At 34.3% G+C, this 27,852-nt stretch overlaps 4 protein-coding genes across 10 annotated transcripts in view; 2 read left to right on the forward strand and 2 right to left on the reverse strand.

Annotated features, from left to right (window-relative positions):
• Nucleotides 1-11,906, forward strand: LOC100183412 (eukaryotic translation initiation factor 5). Of its 2 annotated transcripts, none has more exons than XM_002125462.5 (10): nucleotides 1-135; nucleotides 344-713; nucleotides 920-1,001; nucleotides 1,268-1,440; nucleotides 2,286-2,507; nucleotides 3,607-3,816; nucleotides 4,900-5,031; nucleotides 7,331-7,438; nucleotides 10,002-10,175; nucleotides 10,847-11,906. In XM_002125462.5, the coding sequence occupies exons 2-10, from the start codon at nucleotides 639-641 to the stop codon at nucleotides 10,991-10,993; spliced, it is 1,323 nt and encodes a 440-aa protein (XP_002125498.1). In that variant the 5' UTR covers nucleotides 1-135; nucleotides 344-638; the 3' UTR covers nucleotides 10,994-11,906. The 2 variants fall into 2 exon arrangements, with proteins under 2 accessions (XP_002125498.1, XP_018669216.1); XM_018813671.2 differs by having other exon boundaries at nucleotides 10,002-10,170; nucleotides 10,845-11,906.
• On the reverse strand, nucleotides 11,642-17,084 carry LOC100182709 (TATA box-binding protein-associated factor RNA polymerase I subunit B). Its single transcript, XM_026836303.1, has 11 exons — nucleotides 16,666-17,084; nucleotides 16,132-16,409; nucleotides 15,786-15,874; nucleotides 15,589-15,730; nucleotides 15,045-15,190; nucleotides 14,869-14,957; nucleotides 14,535-14,701; nucleotides 14,160-14,317; nucleotides 13,401-13,608; nucleotides 12,841-13,062; nucleotides 11,642-12,403 (listed from the first exon to the last, which is right to left on the reverse strand). Exons 1-11 carry the CDS (start codon nucleotides 16,894-16,896, stop codon nucleotides 12,220-12,222), a joined length of 1,914 nt encoding a protein of 637 aa, XP_026692104.1. The 5' UTR covers nucleotides 16,897-17,084; the 3' UTR covers nucleotides 11,642-12,219.
• Nucleotides 17,073-27,852, forward strand: part of LOC100181063 (splicing factor, suppressor of white-apricot homolog) — a 19,967-nt gene continuing 9,187 nt past the window's right edge. For 2 of the 6 annotated variants that reach the window (XM_018813662.2, XM_018813661.2), the window contains exons 1-8: nucleotides 21,744-21,754; nucleotides 22,265-22,375; nucleotides 22,759-22,894; nucleotides 23,243-23,438; nucleotides 23,996-24,172; nucleotides 24,459-24,505; nucleotides 24,889-25,036; nucleotides 25,596-25,682. In XM_018813662.2, coding sequence (XP_018669207.1) covers nucleotides 24,958-25,036; nucleotides 25,596-25,682 — 166 coding nt within the window. In that variant the 5' untranslated portion in view covers nucleotides 21,744-21,754; nucleotides 22,265-22,375; nucleotides 22,759-22,894; ... (2 more) ...; nucleotides 24,459-24,505; nucleotides 24,889-24,957. Of the gene's footprint in view, nucleotides 17,162-17,245; nucleotides 17,670-18,089; nucleotides 18,296-19,408; nucleotides 19,479-19,952; nucleotides 20,047-20,309; nucleotides 20,522-21,092; nucleotides 21,255-21,685; nucleotides 21,755-22,264; nucleotides 22,376-22,758; nucleotides 22,895-23,242; nucleotides 23,439-23,995; nucleotides 24,173-24,458; nucleotides 24,506-24,886; nucleotides 25,037-25,595; nucleotides 25,683-27,852 lie in introns of those variants that run through there. The other 4 variants (XR_003396278.1, XM_026836310.1, XM_026836313.1 and 1 more) reach the window with 4 other exon arrangements.
• The window catches only part of LOC100177907 (protein STPG4-like), a 3,701-nt gene continuing 2,163 nt past the window's right edge, over nucleotides 26,315-27,852 (reverse strand). Inside the window, exons 4-6 of the mRNA XM_026836327.1 lie at nucleotides 27,571-27,671; nucleotides 26,744-26,857; nucleotides 26,315-26,484 (exon numbers count right to left, since the gene is read on the reverse strand). Coding sequence (XP_026692128.1) covers nucleotides 26,325-26,484; nucleotides 26,744-26,857; nucleotides 27,571-27,671 — 375 coding nt within the window. The 3' untranslated portion in view covers nucleotides 26,315-26,324. The remainder of the gene's footprint in view (nucleotides 26,485-26,743; nucleotides 26,858-27,570; nucleotides 27,672-27,852) is intronic.

The following is a 27,852-nucleotide window of genomic DNA, read 5'->3' on the forward strand; positions in this document are numbered from 1 at the left end:
CGCTGTTGTTTCTTTTTTTTTACTTTCAGAACTTTGATTTTATAGTTTGCTTGTCCAGCTGTTTCCACCACTATATTTTTCTTTGCTTGAAAGCTCACAAGCCCAAAGTGTTTATGTATTTTTCCACCGCAAACGGTAAGTTATTTGCTGTTTTACAGTTTAGTTTATAGTTGTAATAAAAATATTGGTTTTATTTAAAAATAAGGTATTGAATTATGTTTTTTTAGTGTGTTTGTGTTTTACTTATTCAAACTTTGGGGAGGCTAGGGTTAAAAGTTACTTGCGAAGTGTATATAGGCTATATATGTGTGTTTTACCTTTTAAACTTATTTTTCTTACACAGATCGTATACACATCAACACTACCACGATTCCTAGAAGACTGGAGGGTTCAATTTATCGTCCCTGCTTCTCCTCTACATGTCATTCTTGCACGACAAGATTAGGTCCAGGTCTGAATGGGAGCATAGTGAAAAGGCCAGTTGATTCTAATGAACCCGACTCCGAAGGAACAAAACACGCAATAAAGCGAATAGCTTGTATCAGAACTGTAAGAAAACAAAAAGCAAAAAAATCGACGAAACAACGACAACGTAACCTCCTTCTCGCGCAAAAGAAGTCAAATCTTCAACATAAATCATGGCTATGCTTAACGTCAACCGAGACGTCCAAGATGTTTTCTACCGTTACAAAATGCCATGTATTATAGCCAAGGTAACTGTCATTAATTGTCTTAGGTTTTTGATAGTACACAGGGCCACAGGGCAGATTCACAGTAAATATTTATAGTAAAAAAGACTGTTTCATGTTATTGTAGTAACTTTATTCGGTAATCTATATATTGTATTTATTAGAGGGTCTTTCAGAAATGAGTCGTATATTCTCCATTTTGTTTTTCTAAACCTTGTTTCATTCCCTAGGTTGAAGGGAAAGGGAATGGTGTAAAAACTGTCATTGTAAACATGTCCGATGTCGCCAAAGCTATTGGCAGACCTGCCACTTGTAAGTTATCAAATCAATTCTTCTTCATTTTATATATATATTTAATAGTTTATATGCCTTATATTGAATATTTTTGGAAAATTTGTAGGTAAACAAGAGTCTAATTCCTATTATATACATATCTAAGACTAATGGGCAGTAGAATCCAAACTTTAATAATTTATGCCCTAACAAATTGATTATTTTTTTAAACTGTTTTTATTGGGGTGTTACCACTCATGTTTGCCCCCTGGATTTCACCACTAAAAACTTTACATTGTCTTCAGACGCCTGCAAATTTTTTGGCTGCGAACTCGGCGCCCAGACTCAATTTGATTTGAAGAATGACAGATACATTGTTAATGGCTCACATGAGAACACAAGGCTTCAGGATATGCTGGACATCTTCATTAAAAAGTTCGTGCTATGTAACGAGTGCGAAAACCCAGAAACCACAATGGTAAGCCTATTGGTAGACTGTGTGTGCCCTGTTAAGAGTTTTTACTTAGTTCAGGTATTGCTAAATGATTTGTTTAAATTTATCTATTTTGAACTAAGATTTTTACGAGTTACCATGTAAATTACTTTATGGGTAATTATTATTTTTTGGGGGGGATTTTTTTCCTTTTATGTATGGCTAATAATTTGAACAACCCATTAGTGACCACTGGGTTGGAGAAATTTTAAGTGTCCGAGGACGCATTCGCCCACAATGGTAGCAGCGTCGTGCCTTGAACTCATTACCTCTGGGTTACAGGCAGTCACGTTAACCACTATGCTACAGCGCCATAGATATATTAATACATATTCAAAATTGAAGTGGTTTTAGTTTTCTAATTTTGTGTGGCTGCGGCTACCAATAACTACATGGCCAGTTATGGTAGGTTTCTGTTATCTAACACTATGCTGTCTAATACGTCCTGTCACAGGCCATCAATTTTATTCGCATCCTTCCTGTACAGAAACATGCATATTGCATGTGCTATATTACAGAATTATTCATCATGTTTGTTTTTATTAAGCCAACAATGTAATTACTGTATCAGTACGTCACAATGTAGCTTCGAGATATGATGGTATTAACATCTTGAAAACTCTTTTTAAATTGGCTTTAAACTGTAGGCCTATTATACTGTCTACTGCTTTTACCCATTCATGTCTGATTTCAGTACTAAAATCATTGTCATTTTAAAAGGTATTGGAATTATATATATTTTTGTGGTAATGGGCAAGCTCTAGCCAATTCCAAGGTCCTGGACCTGCAATCACCCATATAAAATAAAATACATTACTTTTTTTTTTTAGATTGTAAAACGTGGTACAATTGGATTAGTCTGTAAGGCTTGCGGCAACCAGAGCTTGGTAGATCTGCGTCACAAGCTGTGCACGTACATCATTAAGAATCCGCCCCAAAAGGACAAGAAGGAAAAGTCAAAGCCCACCAAGGGACGCGAGCGTGGCCACTCCAGTGAAGAAGAAAACTCAGCAAATGCCGCAAAGAAAAATGGCAACAAAGAAAACAACAATGTAAGTAACGCTATGTTTGAAATCAATTTTCCCTTTTTAATTTTTGTAAAAGGAAATTGTGGACTGTATAAGAAAACTACAGGACTATTAAACCTTTACTTATTAAACCAAGGCTTTAAACAAATTTAAATTCATTTTTAATTATGTTTCCAATTCCCAAAGGAGTAATTTCTGTACCTTGCTAATTAAGTTGCAAGCAATAGGCTTTCTAAAAGGTCCTAGCTCTACTGTAGTTAAAGACTGCCATTAAGACTTGTGTTCTTTCAACTCACAGACACAATTACTCATGGAGGTTTAAACCTAAAGATTATTCACATCAGCTGGTCTAACCATCAATAATTCATTATAGGATGGCTGGGCTGTTAAAATTACATTCCAAGTCATTTGAGTCTGAAACTCTCTCCTTTTTTTAGAATAAAATTCTGTTTTTTAAAGACTAAATTCCCTCTTATTTTAAAGAATAAAATTTTCTCGTTTTTTAAAAAAAACACAAACGAATTTCTTTTTTTTCTAATTGAGAAACAAAAATGTAGTTTGGCGAACAAAACCTTAAGCAGCTGTTGTAGCAGCACTAGTATTAAATGCTTGCATCCGTGTTATCACCGCTGCTTGTGAAAGAGCGGTTGGTTAAGTTCTAGCATATGGTGTCTGGTGTGAAGTTTTAGCAGTATTGGTGAAAAAGTTTGAAACTCTTATTAATTCTCATGTACAATGCTGTGTTTGGCCTTGTTTATACTGTATAAAGTCCAAACAGTTACAAACTTCTTTATTTTATTTACCACTTAAAATTTTAATAATGTTTCATATTTCAACTACTGGTATATGGTTCATTTTAATAACTGGGGATTTTGGCCTTTGTTACTTTATAGACTTGTGGTAAATAAAGGTATTTCAGGTGGTTGGTAAGCTTTTTCCTGTACACCAATTAAACAGTTTAAGAGTATTTTATTTTTAAACAAATGATACAACAAACAGACCTGTATGAAATAAATTGCTTCACAAATAAAAAAATCTTTCAACCCTGATTTAAAACTCAGTATTATGAAAATTTGTGCTTTTTCCCCATAAACCTAACATGAAAATAACTTTCCAACCCCAGGGTGTCGCCAACGGAGCCAGCGACAGTTTTGGAGACGATGATTGGTCCGTGGATGTCTCGGAGGCTGCAGTTGCTGCCCGGATGAACGAGATTACATCCGGAGCAGCGACACTAGCTCTTACTGATGACTTGGAACGCACGCCAAGTGAACGAGCAGACATGTTATATGGATTCATTAAGAAACGCATTAATGCTAATACTATTATGACTGTAAGTTTTACTAATAATACCATAACTTCTAAAAGGCTGCAAATTGCTTTGACAATAAAAACTTAATAAAAACGTGCTATTGGTGCCTATGTAAATTTATTTATAAAAACTTAGTCTATAAAATACCACAACATTTGTAAATGTGTTTGCTACTAGAAAATTTGCAAGCATTTTAGTAGCGGTTATCTTATTATTTATTATTTTTGTCTTTTTTTTACGATTTTCTGAATTTTTTTTGGAGTTTAAAAGCTAGCTATACATTTGTCACTAGAAAGTAGATTTAACCAAAGTGGTTTTAATTGCCTACTAAAAGAAAGGAAGTTAGATTTTTCCAAAATGTGATATGCCTGCTGTTTATTTACAGCAATGTATGCTTCCAGGCTGTTCCAGCTGCATAGGTTTTGATTAATATTGCAGTCTGTCCCATCGGCGCCAGTTCTGCATTAATCATTTACTACACAGCATATAAGCACAACTGGCGTATTGTAGGGGGGTTATTTAACTAAGAAGTATGTCACTTTAATTAAGCTGTGTGACATTTGATTTCATATGACATGTGACATAATCTTCGGACTAATTAATTTCAACTGATCAGATGTCTGTCTTGTTTCCATACAGCAATAAGCCAAGACTTAGTTAGCTAAAAACCAATATTGAAATTCACACACTCTGTTATTTTACTGTCGAATTTTTTACTAATTCACATTAAGGGTTTCAGTTTTACTTTTGCTGCATTACCACTCAGCTTCTGTAAATAGTAAAATTGGATATTAGTTCATGTATAGTAGGATAGGAAAAGATGGGACTCTTTTTTATTCTATTTTCCTATCCCATTAGGTAGTAAACAAAGAACATCCAAAAAATTATAAAACCGTATCTTTAAAACTCCCATAGACCGTTATTATTTCTTTAAAACACGAACAGCATATTTGGATATCATGTCCTAAAGGTGTCCCGCCTTTCCCCACCCTACTATATATAAAATTGATGTTGTTAATTTTGATAATTTTAATCAATTTTGGCCTATAAACAGATTGCTTGTAGGAGAAGCCAATTTCCTCCCAATTAATTTTTTTTCTCCAGGCATCCAAGGACATTGCTATAGAAGCAGAGAGGTTGGACATGAAGAGCAAAGCTCCTCTTATCTTGGTTGAACTTCTTTGCAATGAGAACATGAGAGAACAAATTAAAACTTACAGGAACCATTTTATCAGGGTAAGCTGATTATTCCTAATAAGGAAATAGAATTATGGATTAAAAAGTATGTATGGTATGAACTATGAAGAAATTTTGTTTTAAAAAGACTGTAAAGTGTTTTTGTGGGCTAAAAATAGTAAAGTAAAGTGTTTTGGCACTTAAAAACAGTAAAGGTTTTTGTCAAAAAAAGTAGAGTATTTTTTTGTTGGCTAAAATTTAATAAAAATACAAACAAAACAAAAAAGTATCGTTTGGCACAAAAACAAGATTTTTGTGTAAAGTTTTTAGCAGTTGTAAATTTCTCCTTTGAAATAAACCTGTGCTGTGTACTGTTTATATGTGGCTGCTCTGTTTCGCGTACACCTCGATACCTGATCTTAACAAAGCATCCCCCGATGTTCCAATCACCCCACACTATTGTTTGCTCAGTAGGCCATGAAATTTGATTCTCAAGCCCCTTGCTGAGCCAAAGACTCTATAATTGAATTCAGTGTCCTTTCTTTAGCAAACCAAACTTAGGTTATTATTGAATCCTGTCATTGTGTCAATTCCTATTAAGTCTGCCACCATGGTTCTACATATATAGAAATAACTCATTTCAACAACGGTATTTGTTGTTGTTGCGACCAAGACTTGAATAGGAGCTGTTATAAGAATACACAATTACTAAGAACTCTGTATGGGGTATTTCAATTCCCTTGAATTATAATTCTGTGTCCGTACTCAATTTCATAGCAATTACCTAACAGAAGACAATTTTGAAATCTGCAGCATGTCTTAGTGTATTATAATTTGCAGTCTTTGTGCTTAATATACATGATTCATTTATGCAATAATATACTATTGGTTATTTTAAAATTACAACACAGTAAAATGGATTGCATTTGTTGTAAAAAGCAATATAAACCAAATTAAAAACATAAACCTTTAGGCTTAGTTGTAAAAGTTGGAAATAATGATGTAGAAATGTAGTTGTTTCAAACGGGCAGTTATTTATAAATCTTTGCCTTTACTCAACGAATCTTAATTTTCTGCCAAGCTTGTATATATATATATATATATAATATAATTATACTGGTAAAAAATATGTATTGTGAATAAAATGCAAATAGTATAATAACAACTATATGTTTAATACAAAGACAGCCAATACCGAAAGTTTTATTATGTTTTCTGTATTTTTTTAAATTGACTGGTTTTCTGGTGTAAAAAGGTTTGGAACCACTGATTTAGTTGTAGGTTGTATACAACAGTTATGTAACCTTTTTCTGCCATGTAATCATGCCTAAGGTCTTTCAAGTTAAGTTTAAACAACAACGTTTGTTTTTTCATTGCCAACATTCGGCAGACAAGCGTGGCCCACTAATCAACTTTGTATTGATTTTTATGAACTAATTGGTGATTTAATTGAAATATAATATGATTAATCTACACAATGTAGCACGTTAAGTGCTTTTTCAACTTCTTTTTACGCAAGTCGTTTCTCTTGGCCGTGGTTAATAGGGTTAAAATTGCACAAGCCTAAATGTTAATTAAATTTTCTGAGAAAATGCATTTTGATTACGTATTTATACAGAACATTAGGAAAGTAGGAATTGCCTTGAAAGTAGATCAGTAATGTTTAAACTAAACTAATACATGTAAAACCGAAAACATTTCTCAGCTTACTATTATCATAATCACATAGCATTTTAATGTAAAATTTCTTTTGTATAAAACAGAGGACTTTCTCACAGCTGTTTATTTTGTTTCAAGGTTTTTAAATAATACCCAAATTTTGGTTTAATTAAAACAATAGACCATCTTTTGTGTGTGTTTGCGAATAACATGTATTTAACATGTACTTCTTGCAAGCATAAGCTGATAAGCTCATCCAAATTACACTAAACAAAATGAATCCTGTTATTGACATTTCATTGTCATTGTATATACACAACAAACAATTGTCACCAATGTGTTCACATTTCAAATGGTGCAATGCCATCTGACCATCTATTTGTACTTGTACAGCTGTTTTCAGATACTAAACTGTTCATTAACTCTGTTTTATTAACTTATTGCTACCATTTGAAATATAAGAATTTACCATTTGAAATATTAGAACACAATTTTTTATTGTCATAAGTTAAAAGGTGTATAATCTAATGAAGAAATAATACAGTTTTAAGTTTCAATTGTATTTTTTTGTTGGACCATGTGATATTTTGCTTTCATTGGCATCAAAAAATATAAATAAATATATATATATCTATATAATATATATACTGGAAAAGTCCATTTTGTGATCCAAATATATCATATATAATCTATTCCACAGTTATGCCATGGAAACAAGAAAGCACAGAAAGCGTTGCTTGGTGCATTTGAGAAGACAGTGGAACTTCATAAAGATGCTTTGCTGCCCAAAGTTGCTCATATCGTTAAGGTAAATATTTAATAAGCAAATACATTCGGCGCCGTGACACAGTAGTGCCAGTCACCGACCCAGAGGTTAAGGTTCAAGGCTCGTTGCTGCTCCTTGTGTGCGTATGTGTCTTTGGGCAAGACACTTAATGGCAATTGGTCCAACCCACTGGCCACTAATGGGTTAACTCTTGTCTGAATTATCAGCTTTATTGAAAAAAAAACAATCATCCTCAAAGTTACATATGTGGTAACTCGTAAGCTGGCACCATTTGTATGAAACAGAACATCTGTGTTATAATAACTGTTGTTTTTGTTAGTGTTTTGATAATATTCGTGTTTTGCATTTTAACTCTTTTACACAGGCAAATGCTGCCCTGTATACAAACAGGGTTTCAAACATAATGATTTTTGCATGACATAAAAAGCTAGCACGTATTATGTATGTGACACCTAAAATCAGAGGTTTTCACGGTAGCACCTCACCTATATAGAACAGAATGGGTATTACTTTGAAGTGTGACAGCTTAAATTGATTTTTCTATAAATTTTTACACTTAATGTATAAACCCTACTTAAGTGCTTTCACTGCTGGTACATAAGTGCTGAAAACCAACATTTTAACCTGAAGTGTTCGATGATATGTTTGTTTTAACTGTTGATACTAGGTATATGTAATATTTACAGGATTGTAAAAGTTGTAAATCCGGACGGTGATCGTTTAATTTTATTGAAAATCCGGACGTAATATGTTTTACGTGCGTCTGTCACCCAAGCTACCAAATCTTGTTATAAAGCGTATTACTGACTATCACCACGACACCACAGTCTAGTGCGGGCGCCTGTGCGATAGAAACCATTGTTAAAGCTGCGATCTAATGTTTTATGTTCGTCGCATATTCGTAATAATCAGCTAACGAAGTCGCTCGAGTAACAAACATTGCCGTGCTGCAATTTGACATTTTGCGCTTAATTGTTACGTCACATGTCTTATTGCAACATAACTATTAACTATGACGTTTCGTTACGTAACAATCGGGAGGAATGCCCACTGCCCAACGAACCACGAGATCGAAACATCGTGTATGAGCGTCACATTTTTACGATCTGCGCGGGCGTAGGAAATAAAGAAAGACGCATGCGGTAGCATACATTCTACACCTAACAAACGAAGCAATCGTTGTGAATTTATTCTCGTGAAAAGTGCCGTAATGAAACTCTGGTTCTCGTGCGGTGCCAACGAACGATGTTTTTTGGCTTCTGTCCAAGCTCGGCCGGGAAGATACTTTGGGGGGTAATATCATATTACAATTTGCGTTGGTTCCAACTTACTGATAGCGTCGCTCCTCGCTCTTATATTTCCACCAATTAAAATTCACATAATCGCGATTTACCTGCATTAAACTAATCATCAGAAACAAAAATTATACACAAACTACAGATCGTATGGAAGCGAATAAAACACGATTGTTTTCCAACAATCTCGTTTGTGATGTAACGATCGTAAAGGTTTATTCTGACGTAAATAATCGTTACTTTATCCAAGATGAACATGCGTAGAAACTTGCTAGTTGTGCCACTGGCTGTAACAGTTATAAATATTTTTTTAATTAAATATTTTTTGTATGAATTTTACATTTTGCAACAGTAGAAATTATGAAAAGCGAGACGCGTCTTTAACCGCAAACCACGTGTTCTGTATTATTTTGATTAGCGGCGCTTTTCGGCTGAATAGGAACACATTCTCGTACGCCTTTCTCCTTGATGACGTCATAGGTGCTCGGGCTCGGGCTCGTGCCGAGCTTTTCGTTGAAGCTCGGCGCTCGGCGAACCCGAGCTTTTTCAACTTCAGCACATCCCTAGTGTTTTGCATTTTAATTCTTTTACACAAGCAAATGCGTCCCTGTATACAATATACAAACAAGGTTTCAAACATAATGATTTTTACATGACATGAAAAGCTAGCACGTATTATGTATGTGACACCTAAAATCAGAGGTTTTCACGGTAGCACCTCACCTATATGGAACAGAATGGGTATTGCTTTGAAGTGTGACAGCTTAAATTGATTTTTCTATAAATTTTTACACTTAATGTATAAACCCTACTTAAGTGCTTTCACTGCTGGTACATAAGTGCTGAAAACCAACATTTTAACCTGAAGTGTTCGATGATATGTTTGTTTTAACTGTTAATACTAGGTATATGAAATATTTATTTATGGAAAGTCTAGTTTAAGCTTGTGGCATTAATCCTGCAACGACAGACATTCGATCCCTTCAAAAATGATTCATTTACACTGTTGCAAATTGTATGAAAAAAGTAGTGTAAATTGGCTTCGTCTCTGAAATATATTTGGCTTTTTGGCTTTTTTCGAAAATCCTAACTTTGAAGTACCGGTTATGTAACATTTTCACAACTACACACTTTTTTTTTAAATGATCTATTTTGCAAATTGTAAAAACATGAAAATATTAGTAAAAAATTGTTTTATTTCTGTATTATATTTAAATTTTTGTCTCATTTTCAGAAAATGTCATTTTTGAGGTGCAATTTTGTAACGTTTTCTTCATTTTTCTCCTCAGGATCTGTACGATCAGGACATCGTTGATGAAGAAGTCATCATTGAGTGGGGGGAGCATCCCAGCAAGAAGTACGTCAGCAAGGAGCTGAGCAAGATGATTCACAGCAGAGCTGCTCCTGTGGTCAACTGGCTTAAGGAGGCAGAGGAAGAGAGTAGTGAGGAAGAAGAAGAAGAGGTAAGAACGTCAAGATTTATTTTGTGGATTGCAAAAAATTGCCACATTTGCAGCAGCAGTCTGTGGATTAATACAAATTATTTTGCAATTTTCCGTGTTTTTTTTTTAAACGCATTTGCCTTTTTTTCAAATTTTTCCCGTTTTCGGTTCGTATTTTTCTAGTTCAAATTATTTTGACGTGCCTGTTTAAAATTCTTTTATAAATTTAAACCAACTGCCTTGTTCTATACAACAGACAACGTTTCGTTATGCCGGTTGTGACTTGAAAAAAAGCCTAATAACAACATAAATAAACATTTATGTCAAAATTTTTGTGTGATTTTTATTTGTATGCTTGGTAAAATATTATTTTTTCACAACTCTATATAATGAAACATTTTATTTTAAATGAAAGAATTACATTATTTTTGGCTATTACCTCTATTCAAACTAGCCTTATTGTCTTTAGGTATGAATGTTTTAAAATATATGACCACAACTATTGATATGTAATAAGTTATTCATTTTACTTACTAATCTGCTTGAATGACAATTTTGACAGCAAATGGAGTAAAACATTTTTTGTTTTCTAAATTTAAGCCAAGTTTTGGCAAAATCACCTTACTTTTAATAACTACCAAGTTCCTAGCCAACATTAAATATTAAACGTGTTTTTCCCATGACATACACAGATAGAGATTGAGTACACAACTCGTGCCGGTACTGGCCTTCAAGTTGAGGACATACCCACTGCAAATGGCAACCATGCTAACGGTGATGCTCCACCTGCCGAAGAAGAAGAAAATGGCGGTGACGATTTCGATATTGATGACATTTAAAAACAGAACAGTATAACGTAACCAATATATAAGGGCGGGGAAGATGGGACACCTTTTTGTACTATTATCTCGTCACATTTAGTAGTAAACAAAGAACATTAGAAGAATTATAAAACCACATCCTCACAACACCCATAGGCCGTTTTTAATTGTTTAAAAAATGATTAGGATATTTGGATAATATGTACTGTTGGTGTACCATCTTTCCCCACCCTACTATATATAAACATACCTATGTAACTCAGAATAACCACGTCTGCATGCTTCACCCATTTCCTACAAAACTCATAATCGTTTCACCTTTTTGTAGGACCATTTTTTCGTAGCTCCCGTTTGAAAGGAAAGCCTAGTTTAGTTTTGAGTTTTCACCTATGGCGGTTTTGTGTGCATAGAGTAACTTGCTTGATATAGATTAATATATGCTTGTATTTATAAAATACTTTTGGAAAACGGATGTAAAATTCTAGTTTTAAAGAAGATTTGACTTTGTGTGTATTTCATATGAGCAATACCAATTGTTATGTACATTCATTTAATTATTCGAGTAATTCAATGTAACCTTTATCCATTCATTTAAATTTAAGATATAGTTTGCCTTGTAAAAGAGGCGGAAACCAGTAATTCAGTTGAAAAGTCTGGTGTTCTTAATTTTGCTTGCGCCTTTTAACTGTATTCGGTTTGAAGTTAAAACAAAACGCCTTGTACATAATGAGCTTACATTCATACTGCACGATGAAGCGTGCCTATCAGAACATACGGAAGAATGTATAAGGGGTTCAGATCAAAGGGTTTATCTCCTATTCCAGCCAATAGTTTTGGCGATTACTTTCTGCGTCATTCCCTCTTCCCTTCTTGTACAGCCACATGTGTATTTTGTTGCTTTGGGTGTTCAATAAAGTAACTGCATTGAGAAGATGTTTTTTTATGATTAGAGCAAGCATGTCAGTACGATCTTTTAGTTTTAATAACCACTATTAGTACATATGGAATGAAATGCATTCTGCTTATATGGCAAAGACAATACCTCCAAATGCAAAGGGGAAATTTGGTATAAAAATTGATAAAGAAAATATTTATTTTCAAGCAAAGGAGTACTATTGAATACACACGTGTGTATGAATATGTTAGAATTGTTTATATACTCTGCTGCACACTTGTTTAAAGAGTGATTATGCTCCTGCCTCCTATATTCTGACCCTGCAGTATTAAAAGATAGCAAACAAAAATTATTTTTTTTCTTTTATTTCTTTTTTTACACAGTCCAAAATAAAATATTTTTCCATTTTCCAAACTTCGTGATGAATTTTTTCTCTTTCAGCTGCGGTTATTTCAGAGAAAATTGAAAGCAAGAATTTGTAGGAGTCGGAATATTCAGTGAAATTAATTCTGTCTTTCAGTTGCTTGTTACTACTGTAAAATAGCAAGTATTAGTAAAATAAATCATACTAGTCTTTCCAAACAAAAATGAACATATTAAATTGAGGGAAGTATTTTAAATCTTTGGGGAAGTCCTACAGCATGGCATGTCATGAGACCTGAGATTTAGGCTACAGTAGGTCTATTACTCAAACACCCAGGGTACTAGTACCAACAAATGAAGACACTCTTCCGAAAAGGTTGGCGATGAGGGTTTTAAATGTAAATAAAAACTTCTCTTGACAGCTAGCCCAAAAATATTGCTTCATCTAATCACATATGTATATGTTTAAATAGAACAAAAAAGCATCAAACATTTTGTTCAAATATGAACAAAACATAAGTGTTCACTTGACGAGGCATTTATTCTCCCCATGTTTATAAGCCTCACCTGTCAAGAAGATATCATATTTTATACTTTTAACACTTACTTTGGGTTTTGTATCAACACATACTCCATACTCCCACTTTTTAGCCGGTCCAACCCTTTGCAGATGCACATGCTCTTCATATCCTCCTCCTCAGTTGGAGCTGGGAAGACAAAAGGATTTTCCCGGAGCTGAGCCCGCCTCTGGATCTCATCCAAACTCCCTTGAGCTTCAACAAGTTTCCTCATAACCCACTGTTTCGTTTCAATTGATTTTAGTCGATGCCTGAAAAATTGTAAAAACAGTATTAGTTAATAACTGCTTACAATCGGCTATATTGCATTTTAACTGTCGCTGCCTGTTGGCATAGCACAGTTGGTTAGCGCGCCTTTGCTCCAACCGAGTGGTCACTAATGGGTTGTCCAAATTATCAGCCATTGATAAAAAAATAAAGAATAATATTCACCTAGAAACATACATGGTTACCACTGTATGATATTAACTTGAATAGGCCTATAAAATGATTACCTTGAATAGGCCTATGAAATGATTAACTTGAATAGGCCTATGAGTTAATTTTTGTACATTTCATTACACCAAGGTCATCTCACGCAAGGCTATACCTTCCACCAGTTGTTTCTTTATTGTGTAGTTGAGAATTAAGTATAACTTCATCCCAATGCTCAAAGTAAGAGTGGATATCCACAACTTTCTCTGCATCTCTTACATCGAAGAGAATCCTGGGGTTTTGCATCCTTTCTTTCCTTCTGTTTAGATGATACTGCATCCAGGATTTCCATTCAAAATTTCGACATATATGCGACGTTTCATCTGTTTTAACAAAAATGGATCCATTAATATTAAAACCAATACATAAATGTTTTTCTTTTCTATACGGGTGAGGTCCTATAAAGTCATGCCATGGCCCAATAGACTTTGAATTGAAGCCTTGGTTGGTTCATACTCAGTCTCAGTTAGTACTGTTGTTTTTTTTAACTGTGGTCTTACACATAATGTTCATTTGTCTCTACCAAATATATTTTTTACACTTATTTTATATATTTTTTTAGTATATATATATTTATATATAGTAGGGTAGGGGAAGACGAGACACCTTTAACACATATATCCTGATCGTGTTTTAAACAATTAACAATGGTCTATGGAAGTCGTGACGATATGGTTTTATAATTATATTTAAATGTTCTTTGTTTACTATCAAATGAGACGAGAAAATTAAATGAAAAGGTGTCCCATCTTCCCCCACCCTACTATATTATGTTTTAATCACACATTTTATACCCCACTCAAACGTACAATATAAATTTTTTACACAAGTATGTAGTATGAAAGATTTGAAATTGGTTTAACAATCTGCTTACCATTTTCTTGCTTCTTGTCACAGTTTTTATTACCATTGCCAGCAGTCCACTCTGTTACATCATTGATACCATACAACAACTTCAGAGCCACTACAATGAGAGCGCATGAGATGAGATCTGGTGCATAACCTGTAAGGGCTGTTGTTCTAACATTTGCCCTTGAAAAGTAAAGGTTTACCTCATTATAACTGTGGATAAAGCAGGGTTTTATAAATATTTTAATGCCACATTTAATAAAAACTAAAATTGAGGTTTGAAAAAAGGTTTTAATATAAAAAAAACATAAAAAATGGCAGAAAAACAAACCATTGTCCAATACCATGAGTCCATGACAGTGCGGCAACTTGACAAATATTAAAAATCAATTATTTTTACCTTGTGTATTTAAAGTTGTTGATGCGGATGAGATTATTGATGAAAGAGATTATCTCCAGAGGAAGATTGACCTGGATGACAAAGCGAGCCATCAGGGAGGAGATGTCAACATCCGGAAGAGGAGGCATTTCCACGTACTCCTCTAATAATCTTGACACCTTCACAAACTGAAAAATATTTTTAACTTTTCAGTTTTTAAAAAAAAAAACTTTTAGATAAAAAAATATAAAATTTAAGGATAAAATGTAGCCTGTAGGGCAACATTTTTATAGATGAAAGTTAGTTTTTTTGGGGGATTTTGAATTGAAATACCAATGAATGAACAAAAGCTTACCTGTTTATAACTTGGAATGATATTTCTTTGTAAGTTTGCACCATCATAATCTGAAATCTTCATATGCGGCTCCAGGCAAAGCAAAGCATCTAAGAGCAGAAATTGAATAAAAAAGTGACATTCTGCGCTCCTTACTATAATAACACAGTACATGCTGTATGCTGTCAAAATAATACCTATGTACGGTAAGTAGCCTTGCTTCACCCAATTTAGCAGGTCACCAGGAGTTATAAGTTCTTTACACCACTGAAGAGCTACATATAGAATGGATAAAAGCTTGGCTTTGCACAAAACACCAGCCTTTCGTCTTTCACGGCCCCAACTGCAAAAATATATATATAAATGAATGAATGTAAAAAACAACACGTTTTTTTAACATGGATGGTATGCTTCATACAGTAGTCAGTACACTCCCAATTTGGACAACCCATTAGTGACCTCTGGGTTGGAGCAATTGTCGGATCTTGCCAAAGAATATGTGCTAATAATGGTAGCAACAACAGGCCCTGAACCCACAACCTCTGGTTTAAAACCATGCGCTAACCACTTTTTTCTGTTGCCAAAGCAACAGAAAAATATATGTGGCCAGATCGCCTGCATCGTTACCGGAGAAATAACATACTTAAAGCTCAACACTGCTACCATTATAGGCATGCCTATGTATTTTAGTAGCCATTGCTTTAACCCAGCGCAAATTGTCAGCCATACAAAAAAACTAACTGATTGAATTTCTTGTTCGCAAGTTTTTTGAAGCTTGCAGCAGACATTGTAGAAGCAGAACTGTGGTATGACGTGTCTGATTCAGCACTTTCCACACCTGAAGCAAGAGAGAACCATTCTTCATCTGATGGAATTACACGCTCTGAAAAATTGAGTGTTAATAGATGTCAGGTAGAACGTGAATATTTTGTTGCAACCTTTCTCTTCCTTTTTTGGTGTTTTTATTTTAAGTCGTCCTTTTTTTGGCGTGATCGGGTCCTCCTCAGAACTTGAGGAAGACTCTTTCCTGATTGTAAAATACTGTATGTTATGTTAACTCAACTGTTAGTATGGTTATACAGTCTGTCAGTTCCGCATAACTTTTGGTTAAAATTTTGGTATGCTAGCAAACTGATGTGTGTTTATTTTAGCATTAGAATATTATTTTACTTTTTCACTATTAGGAATTTAATGTCAGACAAAAAACATTAGGTTACAGAATGTAGCACCTTGTACACTACTTAATTTTGTATTTTTTGAATTTCATTGGCAGAAGTTTTATACCTTCTCTTTCCTAATGATGAAGCACGGAGCATTACCAAGTTTTTAGTTGTAGGAAAGGGGTTATCTTTTGGTTTATTGTCCCCAAATACCCCGTTTAAATAATTGTCCCGAAAAGATGAACATTGGGGTGCAGGTTTTCCAGATACAGGAACCTGAGGGTCAATCACTGCCATTCCACACTTGTGAACATATTTGAACCAAATCTGCTGCACCACTTTGTCCAAACGCTTTGAACATCCAAGTGATATTAGAGCCTGGACCTGACATTTTAACAGTGCCTGAAAGTGAAGGTTTTGTTTTTTAATACTACATTGACACATATACATAAAGGGAAAAATAACTAAACACCATGACTCTGTCAGGCTTTTTTTTGCATGGCAAATAAAACACTTGTTATTATATTTTTTAATATATACTTTAATATTATTAAATAAAATAACTCCCAATCATATGTGCCAGGCCAGAATAAATAGATTGCATAGGCTATGGGTGCTGTTGAATGCATTACAAAATATTAATAAAAGAAAAACAAACCTGTAATCCTTCTACTGTAAACCAAGGTTTTCCAGGATCGATTGTGAAATTTGGAACACGTTTACTTTTCCTTCTCTGTTTTCTATCAATAAACCTTCCTACGACACTTTCTGTAGCGTTTTCAAGATCCTCTTCAACTATATCCTGCGATTGCGTGCTGCATATGCGACAAAAATAAAGCCCGTTGCAGATGTCGTATTCTTTGGAATCGCATACAGGGCACACAGGCATTTTGGTTCTTGCCTGGCTTGAGTTTGCAACAGAAAGAATTGCAAGCAGTTCGAAACAAACTAGTTTATTACTGTGTGATTCATTGTTGCAATTACTGAAAAAGTGTTTAGGTCGTCACGAACTATCATCAACGCTTATATATATACATTTATAAGCGTTGCTATGTTGATAATTGCGGCATTCACGATTTAATTGCCACATGTGTTGAAACTGTTAATTGTGTGCGATGTTTTGTCTGTGCGCGCGAGAAACTGATAAAAGAAAGGTAAGACGTATGAGAGAAACGATCAAAAAACAGCTGCTGTAATATGGGACAGCAACTAACTAACTTGTCCATTGGGTTGCTCTGTTTTTGTACACGAATTTCGCGCGTGAATTATAACTTCCAATGTCTGCTCAGTAATGTTTGGTGATTTGTATCAGAAGTCATATTTCTCAGTTTTTTTTATCTGTCACACGGTTTACACATCAGCTGGCAGGTCGCAGGTTTACTTATCAAAATATTCGAAATCCCAGTTTTAAAGGCACATCACATAAATTATCAGTCCACAAGCATTAAAGCATGTTTGGGGTTTTGAATTGGCGATAAGCACGGTATAGGTACCAGTATATTCGGCTTACAATAATGCGCATTTCATATATATCTCAGCAATTCAAACCGCCAGTAAGAGCCTGGATAACAGGCTTGGCTAAGTTGCAGAATGCAGCAAGGATTTGTTCATCCCTCACGCGCACATTTTATTAAACCTTCAAGCCAGAAATCAAAACAACCGGTAAGATACCTGTATCAGTTTTACAATAATTGAATTTAAAAAAAAATAGTTATATATCCTCTTAATAAGCATTTTTGCCAGCAGCCAGTCTGCAAAGTATGGCAAGTGCACGAACGATTTAGGAGATGCACGCCAATTAATTTAACAAAAAAAAAATGTATTAAATTAAATAGGATTTCCTAATGTGGCTTGGAAATGTACGTGCTTTGCCTGCAGATTTTCGATAATAGCACGGGCGCACGCAAAAAAGTATATTTTTGCGAGATCTTATCAGGAACTGTCATACTCTGCAGACTGGGCCAGCAGTAGTACTGTAACATATCAAAGTAAATCTAAGCCTTGTAACGTATATCTGTAAAATATTATATATAAAATAAAGTAGACAATACCTAAAATTAACTTATTTTCTTTTAAAACCAGTTGCGGTCGGCTTTATCTAAGCGCCACCATGCTACGAAAAGGCCACCGGCTGTGGTAGAGAGCACTAAACCAAACGAAGACGATCTTCTGGTCTTTGGTTATGCAAGCAAGCTGTTCCCACCAGACAAACACTCGGCCTCAGTTGCGAAAAATTTGCACCTAATCAAATGGAATGAAGATGGTCATGCCAACATCTTGATTGATAGGTTTGTGTGAACATTTTTCCAGCTTTGCCTACTGGGTTTGGTTTTAAGTTTACAGTGAATTAGAAGCCAAAGAGTAAACGTATGCTTCATAATCATGAAGTTTCAAGTGAGAAAATGTCTTGTTCGTAAGGTAAGTCTCTTCAGATGGAATGTTTTTTAACTTCGTTTTGATGTCTCCAAAATATCTTGCCCAGGTATCAAAAGGTAAACAAAAACAAAATGTAATTTTTGTGGAATTCTGAATACTTAGTTTAAAATACCTTGAGAATTAAGCTTAATGTTAATTAATAACTTCTTCCTAATGTTAATTTGTGTCTAGTAATCTAACTTATAACCAGTTTATAGTAGACTCGTGTGTAAGTTAGATTTACAGTTCTATTTGTCTGTATTCAAGTATTATTTTCCGAAATATTCATTAGAAATTATTTTTCAGGTGTAAATATTGGTTTAGTTCGTCCATGTAATATTTTCTAAATAATACGTTTGTTTCAGCTTCAGGTTTTTTACATTTATTTTCAACTACTCTTATGCATGTTCTAGGTTTAGCTTAGGCCTATATTAAAAAGATTTCCATATACTCCATATATTTATATATATGTATATATATATAACATTAACATATATATAAATATAATAGGTTTTAATTTTATAAACAACTTTTTGTTGTGGTTTTTACATTATCTAAACCAATTGCTGTATCACTGTACTTGTAGGCAGTCTTTTATTTAATTTTAAATTTATCTTTTTATGTTTAAATATTATATATTTATATATATATATATATATATAGTTTGAAAATTGTTACAATGACGCGTAAGTGTGAGCTATACAATGAGACACATTGCATGCTGTGTCAAACTATAGCGCGGTATTCATATTGTTTATTTATATAAAATAAACTATTGTGAATATATTAATATATGGGTAAGTAAAAGTAACAAGTGTTTAACAAAAAATGTGAATACTTTATGTCTTGTTGTTTTGCAGCGATGTAAAATGCAAATTTCTGTTATTTAGTAGTCTTTTTCAAGTTTTTCTGTAAAAAATATGTGTTTTTTTGTTTTCTCCATGTTTTTTCTTACCACTCGGTGTCTCTGTTGCGTGAAACTAAAGATACGACTGTCGCGCTTCACTTCACGACCTCTCGGAGTTTGATGGAAACTCTTGGAATAAAAAGCACCAGGTGAAGGAAGTGAACTGTTGTTCATACACATAGTCATACCACTTGCCTTGGTTTCCAATCCTTGCCAAATTCTAGAAACCATGGCGTGCTGCGGGACCCCACCCACATAGAACAGAATGCCTAGGTTTACATGCAAAATTTCTTTAATAAACATACAAATTTAACTTCAATTCAGTAAATTTCTTGGTATGACCATTAATACTGGTGTGCAGATTTGTGAGAAACTTCTAAGTATCTGTTAACAACAGTCTAACTACTGCATCAGGGCCAACACAAGTCCTAATCCCAGGTCTTCTGCTAAGCTGTTGTAGGACCTTACCCATATAGAATAGAAGCAGATAAAAAAATTATAAACAATTGTGTAATAAAACAAGATAAAAACACTGTGCTACGCGACTACGTCACTGGTCTAATCGTAATTAAACATCACAAAAATCGATTCAAGAAATATTGAAGTTTATGTTTTGCTCTCAGTTATCTGAGGAAGAAGTGAGATTGGAAACTTATTTAGATGATGAGAGATACCGAGCTCTGCATGTAGAAGAACTGGAAGAAAATATAAGACAAGGTTGGTGACTTGCTGTGTTGGAATATATTATTGTAGTTTTAAAATTCTTGCATGTTTCGTGTTAAGTAATCGGTCAATCACTGTAAATATAAATATATTATATATATATTTATACTTTTTAAATGTGGTTTTGTTGCTAAAAGTTGTACTGCTGAAGAAACCAAGTATAAAAAGTCACTATCATGACTAATTCAACTAAGAAATACAAACTATATGGAAAAAAGACCAATTTATAAGCTACTGACTACCCTATTCATTATCAGAGGAAGAATTAAAGAGACTTCATGCTGTAATCAACGAAACTCCAAGCTCAAAGTTCAGTCAGGTCCAGTTTCGTTATGACAATGATAACAGTGATCAAGAAAGTCAAAAAGATCGTTACAACCCGTGTGATCCCACTAATGATGAAGAGGAGGTTGATGAGAAACCTTTTTTTGCTCCCGCATCACTTGCTGTTCCGGAAGAAATGGAAATCGTAAGTTATTGGTTATTACCCATGTCCACAAAAATTCGATAATTAACTCGGAAAATTCGATAACTAACTCGGATAATTAACTTTTAGCGTTAATGTGGGCTACGATAATTACGCACTAAGTGAAAACACACAATTGCAATTTGCATCATATCATGTATGGCAGATGAAATATCCTGTCACCATGCTATTTATAGTTTGTTCTGTATGTTTGATTATATTGGTCAATGTGCTTACCAGACACTGATAGAGACACTGTCTATTAGTGATAGTATATGTATATAATAACCATGTAATTCAACAAGCAGTACTAAACAATGTCCAGCTCATGCCTTTTACTGTAAGGTTGTAAATGATTATTTAATTTACCAACAAGTAACAAGTAACATATGTTTCACTTTTTAAATATAAATTTAAAAGCCTTAAATTGTAGGTGGGTTAAGTTCTTGTCAAGACCTGGGATTTGGGCCAGATTTGGCCTATTACCCAGATTTGGTACCTGTGGATTAGGCAAGATAAATATAATTTAAAGCCTTCATCCACCTGTATAGCTTACCACAATATACCATTACAGCCAGCCACTGAGAAAATGCATGCGATTATTGAGAAAACGGCAAAGTTTGTCAGCAAACAAGGAGCACAGATGGAAATTGTATTAAAAGCAAAGCAATCTTCCAATTCACAGTTTCAGTTCTTGCAGTTCGGCCATTACCTTAACCCATATTACAAACATATTGTAAGTATTTTAATCTAGTAATTGTGAATTATTTTTTTATCTTAATCAATATAGCAAATGCAAAATATGTTAAAGAATGTTTATACATTTTAATTTTTATGTTTCTTTTTATAAATATATATATATATTGTATATATATAGTAGGGTGGGGGGAGATGGGAAGCCTTTTTATTCTAATTTCTCATACCTTTTAGTAGTAAACTAAGAAAAATTGAAAAAATATAAAACAGTAACCTCATGGATAGACCGTTGCTATTTGTGCAAAACATGATGTTTCCTGTACTTCCCCACACTAGTATATATATATATATAGTTTTTTTAGTTTTTTAATTTCATATTTTGAATATGATGTACATGTACGTAATACTATGTACTGTACTAAACAATGTACGGTTTAAGAATTTTATAATTCTTGTTTTAATAAATCTCAGGTAACGAGAATAAAAGAAGGAAAATATAATCCTGAGGTTCAAGAAACTAAAGATAAGTCTGAAGCGGAGGTGAGTGGGAAGTTCATTTAAAGTAATACTACATTAACTACACTTCCAAGGGTTGGCACTTAAATTGCAAGTGTCTATGTCAAGTCAAGTCCACATAGTTTTAGAATAAAAATTACTTGATTTTGTTTTTAAGATAAAAATTTCCCTATTATAAATTGTCTTTATTTTCATGTGTTTGATCTCATATACAAACTTTTGTCCCATGGTCCATTCAGAATGCCACAATGGTTAGCCTGTCTGTCTTTAACCGAATGGTTGAGGGTTCAAGCCCTGTCGCTGCAAAGCTATGGCTTATGGGCATATATATGTCTTCTTTGGCACGGCACGTCACTAATAGGTTGTCTAATTTGTCAGCCATATATAAAACATCACTTACAACTTACATGCGTGGTAACGCATAAGCAGGCACGAGGTGTGTAAAACATAACACTTGTGTTTTACTTTTTAACGACTGGCGTTTTCAAGCCATGTGAAAATAAAGCAAGTTACATTCTTTCAATTTTGATGCAGGAGTCCGATAGTGGAAGTGATGATGACAGTGAAGGAGGAGGATACTTGCATCCAAGTCTCTTTGCTGCAACTCACAAGAGCAGGGAAGCAGAGAACTTGGAGAAAACCAAGGTCAAAATGATTCCCACATATTCCATTGTTATTACCCTTAAATCTGCTATGTTTAAAATTTTAAAGTTTAGTTTTAGCAGCTAACATGTATAGTCTGCAAGTTGTGCAACAACAGTGTTAATACTTTTTTTTTCAAAATTTATCCACTATTCCTACCTTAAAACAACATTTTTGTTTAACAGCTTATTTGCTTGCTTACTCATATTTAATCACAGTATTTAGAAAATTAAAAATTTCATAAAGCTAATATGGACCAGACGTTCTTTACCAAACAATAACAGAGAATAGGCATAGTTAATAATTTAATATATTCATAAGTCTTCAAATTCAGTTAATACTAATAGGCTAGTAGTTAAATGCTAACCATAGAATTATATTTTCAGGCTATAAGGACAGTAGACCCAAACCACCCCTTAGCTAAACTCATTGAAAAGGGGAGAGCAGCAAATGCAGTAAAGCAACATCAGAAGATGGCGGAATCTATGCAGGATTATTATAAAAGCAATAACACTGCTAATGGTAAGTAATTAGAGCTTTTTAATTTAATCGTTAATTTTTTGTGTCTATATTTTGTTATATGGGTAAGGTCCTTGAGGGTTTTAGGCCAGATTTGACCCATTACCCCAACAGCTTTGTACGTCCGAAAGTGAGTGCTTGCTATAGTAAATCCTTTTTTGATATATTCATATTTAACCTGGGTTTTAGGCCAGATTTGACCCTTTACCCCAACAGCTTTGTACGTCAGAAAGTGAGTGCTCGCTATAGTAAAGTCCCTTTTTGATATATTCATATTCCGCCTCAAGCGTTCTGACCAAGTCCGAATTCGGACTATATCTGCGTTTTGTGAGCATCATGTTTATATTCAAGGAAACACAAATGCAGAAACCACAAACGCAACACTCCCCCCTTTCATGTCAATGAGTGGCCACACCACTTCTATACAACAGCCCACCTCCACAATACAGAGTGAAGATACTAGCCACACACAACGTTATATAACTACTGCTGTGCAAATTGTTCCGCCACCCCCAGATTTACAACCTGTTGTAGAAAATATTGCCAGGTATGTGGTTTTTATACATACAGGGTTCGGAAAGTCACTTAGCACTGTTTTAGTATATTTTTTTAGTTTTTTTTATTTAAATTTTTTAGTTTTTTTTTACAAATAAAAATTATTAGGGGCTTTGTTTAAGGTGTTCAGAAACAAAATAAGATGTGTTCAAGTCCCAAGTTGATGCTAATGGGGGTCAATTTTAAAACAAGTTATAACTGTCATTCATATTTACCTCCTGGATTCTAATCTAAAACATGTTTGTTAATAAATATGTAGATGTTATAACGACTGTCGTTTTCCGGGCCATGCAAGGATAGGGCAAGTTACATTCATTGATAACTTACATATAGAAAGATGGGACACCTTTTGATTCTATTTTCTCTACCTGATTGGTAGTAAACAAATATTTATAAAACCGCATCCTCATGACTCCCATAGACCGTTGTTAATTGTTTAGAACACGATTAGGATATTTGGGTATTATGTGCCAAAGGTGTCCCATCTTCCCCCACCCTACTATATAATACTTTATAAAGTTTCTAACTTAAATAAATTTATTTTTACAGGAGAGTAGCCATGGAGGGGGGTGGGTTAGAAGCAACTATTTTTACCACTAACCCCGTCACCTTCGGCTTCCTAAACCCAACCCATGAGCTACACCCATATTATCACTACCGTAAACTTGCGTGGGTGAAACACCTTTACCCCGACCCCACTGCCCAGACCAAACCCCAATTCAGAGGGTAAGTACAGGCGTAAATATTTTCTGCGAATCGCGGTTTTCAGACTTTTTCAGTCAAAATGTGTGGTATTTTAGAATACACGTCGTATTGTCATAGCTAGCTATTACCTGCGTTGCATTTAACGGCCCCCAGACCCTTGCTAGAAGCATTTTCACACATTTTAAAAAACTCTTTTTCATTCCTGTAGGTAATATTCTGTAAGTAATATATACATTTGGGTTAAAATTAATTATAGCAACTATTTGACCTCTAGTAACCTTGACCCAATGTAACCTTTCCTCACCAGGTGTGAACAACCAATCAGAAATAAGTGAAGACACACAGCAAGAACAGGTTCAACATTTGATAATTTTTTACCTAAAAAAATAATGTTTTTTATGTTTTATTCATTAAAATATACTTCACGTTCACAGTACTGTAAAAATTTGCCCCTCGGTATAAAAACGTTAGTTTTATGATACCAGTGTTTCGTCTGCCATTATAAATAGAGGAGGATATTACATGTTAAATACTGTTCAATATTCTGTTAAAATTTACCCAGTGAATTTAAAGTTTTACCATTCAATATTAAAATATAACCACCTAATTTAAAAATTTAACCACTTTTTTTTAATTTTTCCGCCGAATTTTAAAACTTACCCGCTGATTTCAAAAACTTAACCACTTAATTTAAAAATTTACCCACTGAATTTAAAAGTTTACCCCTAATTTCCCAGGAGCCCACCCCTGCCTTGCCCATCTCTTTTTCCATCAAGCCTCGTAACGAGATAACCAAAAAGCCCATTATGACATCACAAACCACAATGATGTTAAAGGGAAATGATAGCGAAGACGAGACAGAAGTGGAAAATCAACAAGAAAAAGGTAAAACTGTGCTTGATGAATGTATGTTACTTATTTATCCTCGCATGTTGGGCCAACGACAATCAATAACTCAATGTAATACAGATTTTCTGTTTTAATGAATATATGTAACTAATTTATTCTCGCATGGTGGAGCAACAACAGTCGTTACAACACAAAAAGAAAACGACAGTCTTACTTGGATTATATATGTAACTTATTTATCCATGCATGGTGGGGCAATGACAGTTGTTATAACACTGGTTTTCAATTTTAATAAATAAATCAAACTTAATTATCCTTGGATGGTTGGGCAACCACAATTGTTTTAATTCCATACGTTTAAGCCCAAATTGAAATGATATAACTATGGAAAGGGGCCAATTCTGACCAAAATTCTAGAAACCATGGCATGCCATGCTACGGTACCTCACCCACTTGGAATAAAAATGATAAAACTAAAATAATAGTAAAAGGCTACTGGTAGATGACCAAACCACACCAAATTTGGGACAGGACCAAGGGATCCAAAAGCTCTGCTATTTTGCACGTAATGTATTAAAACAAATGTGTTCTACAGGTCCAGAAACTGTTATAACTGTTAAATCGTCTAAGAGAAAGTTCACAGAAGAATATGAACCACCTCCTGTGAAAATTACTAAGACAAGTAAGTAGATATTGGAATAAGAGACTGACGATGCCATTTAAACGAAATATACTGTGGGGTAAGATGGGACACCTTTAGCACATAATATCCAAATATCCTGATTGTGTTTTAAACAATTAACAACGGTCTATGGGAGCCCTAAGAATATGGTTTTAGAATTCTTTGAGGGTTCTTTGTTTACTACTAAATGGGATGAGAAAATAGAGTAAAGAGGTGTCCCGTCTTACCCCACCATACTATATATATTTTTTATTATGCCATTGGTTGCACTTGGTTTTTGTCTATCAAGTTTTTGTTGCACCAGATCTTGCAAGTTAAAAGTTTTTTACTCTTGGATTGTTTTAGCATTTTTTAACCATTTTTTGTGGGCTTTATTAAGTATTTTTCCGTGATATGGTACTGTAGTCAAGTCACATGTTACCAGCTATTTTTTGCAATAGTTTTAACCCTACATAAAAAAATTGTAAAAAAAATCACCTACGTTTTTTTGTTCATTTTATGTCTAGGTTTTTTGCATCTATATACCATTTCTGCTTTAAAAGTTTTTAATTTTTTTTTTATTTTAAGTCAGTCATTTATTCCAGAGATAACATATTTCTTCTTAATTTTTTTCAATTATTTTTTATTTAATATTTTTTTCTATTAAGTCTCAAAAGTGTTCCTAAAGTAAAGTCCGTGCATTCTACCCATTTGGGTAATGCTTGGGGGGATTCCCTTGTTTCCCCCCTGGGTGAGGGTGGGCTCATAGGTCCCAGGTCCTGGCACCTTAGTGTGCGCTGTCGAGAACCGGGGCGTCGCCGACCTGTAAATATATAGTGACGTCACAAAGCAATTTACTGGGCAACAATGTTATTATAGTAGGGTGGGGGAAGATGGGACACCTTTTTATTCTATTTTCTCGTCCCATATGGTAGTAAACCAAAAACATTGAATGAATTATAAAACTGTATTTCCACGACGTTGTTAAATTGATGAAACACGTTATTTTGATATTGTGTGCTAAAGGTGCCCCATCTCCCCCACCCTACTATATAACGTTGGCCATTAAAATGCGTTCAAACCTAAAACACGAAGATACCGCGTATCGTGTAGCAGGTGTCGAAGGGTCATAGGATCCCGGTGGTGGTCCCTCATGCGGTTTTAAGTTGCTCGACGGAAAGCGCTTGGATTGGCTCCTGCAAATAAACGCGTGTGTAACGGAATTTCTAATCATTGTAATCATTGAATAGCGGGTTAAAACATCTATTTAAAAAACATGTAGCGCGTTTATCTCTGTATATTTAATCATTTTTAAGACTTTCTCAGCGCGTGAGTTCTTAAAGTGGCAAACCAACATAAAATAAAAATGTTAATAAGGATAGATATACTCGAATGTAAAGGTACCACCACCAAGTTGAAATAAACACAATCATTTTGATTTTTCGTTAGTATGCCTCTTTAAAATATTAATCTAATCAAAAACTACGTAGGCGTTTATTGGCGTACAAAATCTTGACAAAAACCACAATCGTTGTGATTTTTCGTTGATATGCCTCTTTAATCTAATATAAAATGTACTTAAAGCGTTTATCTGCGTAACACCTAGTATCTGTTTCAAACATAAAACCTGCTGAATTCATATATTATGTCAGGATGGCAGCATTAGCCATGTAAATATAGCTATTAACGAATGAATGAATAAAATTTATTTCGTCTCTTCGGTCACGATAACGAGGAACGGAAAAGTTTACAAAAGCGAAAGTATGGGTAGTAACGGTAAAACAACAGTTATTTTTTTGATAAAAAAGAAAGAAGTAATTTCTTGGATTAAACGCGTGACCGCCTTGACCGTTACACCTTATCACCAGTCTCCTAAGTTAACTAGTAGACACAATATTACTAATATCACCTGAAAGCGCTGCTTAAACAACCCTGTGGTCGCGTCGATTTTGTCGAGTTATTTTCACCAGTTGTGTTGTAACGCCAGGGCGGTACGTTCAAGTCCTTGTCCTGCAAAATAAACATGTAGGTTAAAATGGCCATATATATAACTGTAACACAGAGAATAAGGGTACACAACTAGCATAGCCTACTATGATATAATATGGTAGCATTGGTAGGTTAGCAGGCCATACTACGTGTAGTTGAAAGCAGTAGCGTTGCATCGCATGTGCAATTATGGCGCCCGGAT

This window comes from Ciona intestinalis, chromosome 10 (assembly GCF_000224145.3).
Source record: "Ciona intestinalis chromosome 10, KH, whole genome shotgun sequence".
Classification (NCBI taxonomy): domain Eukaryota; kingdom Metazoa; phylum Chordata; class Ascidiacea; order Phlebobranchia; family Cionidae; genus Ciona; species Ciona intestinalis.

What these genes read in the sequence shown, in the direction of transcription:
- LOC100183412 (XM_002125462.5), top strand. Translation starts at nt 639, where the DNA reads ATGGCTATGCTTAACGTCAACCGAGACGTCCAAGATGTTTTCTACCGT. An exon ending in TGCCATGTATTATAGCCAAG is followed by an intron (nt 714 to 919) that starts GTAACTGTCATT and finishes TTCATTCCCTAG; the next exon opens with GTTGAAGGGAAAGGGAATGG. An exon ending in ATGCTAATACTATTATGACT is followed by an intron (nt 3,817 to 4,899) that starts GTAAGTTTTACT and finishes TTTTTTCTCCAG; the next exon opens with GCATCCAAGGACATTGCTAT.
- LOC100182709 (XM_026836303.1), bottom strand. Translation starts at nt 16,896, where the DNA reads ATGCCTGTGTGCCCTGTATGCGATTCCAAAGAATACGACATCTGCAAC. An exon ending in AACAACTTTAAATACACAAG is followed by an intron (nt 14,318 to 14,534) that starts GTAAAAATAATT and finishes TTACTTTTCAAG; the next exon opens with GGCAAATGTTAGAACAACAG. An exon ending in TGACAAGAAGCAAGAAAATG is followed by an intron (nt 13,609 to 14,159) that starts GTAAGCAGATTG and finishes TTGTTAAAACAG; the next exon opens with ATGAAACGTCGCATATATGT.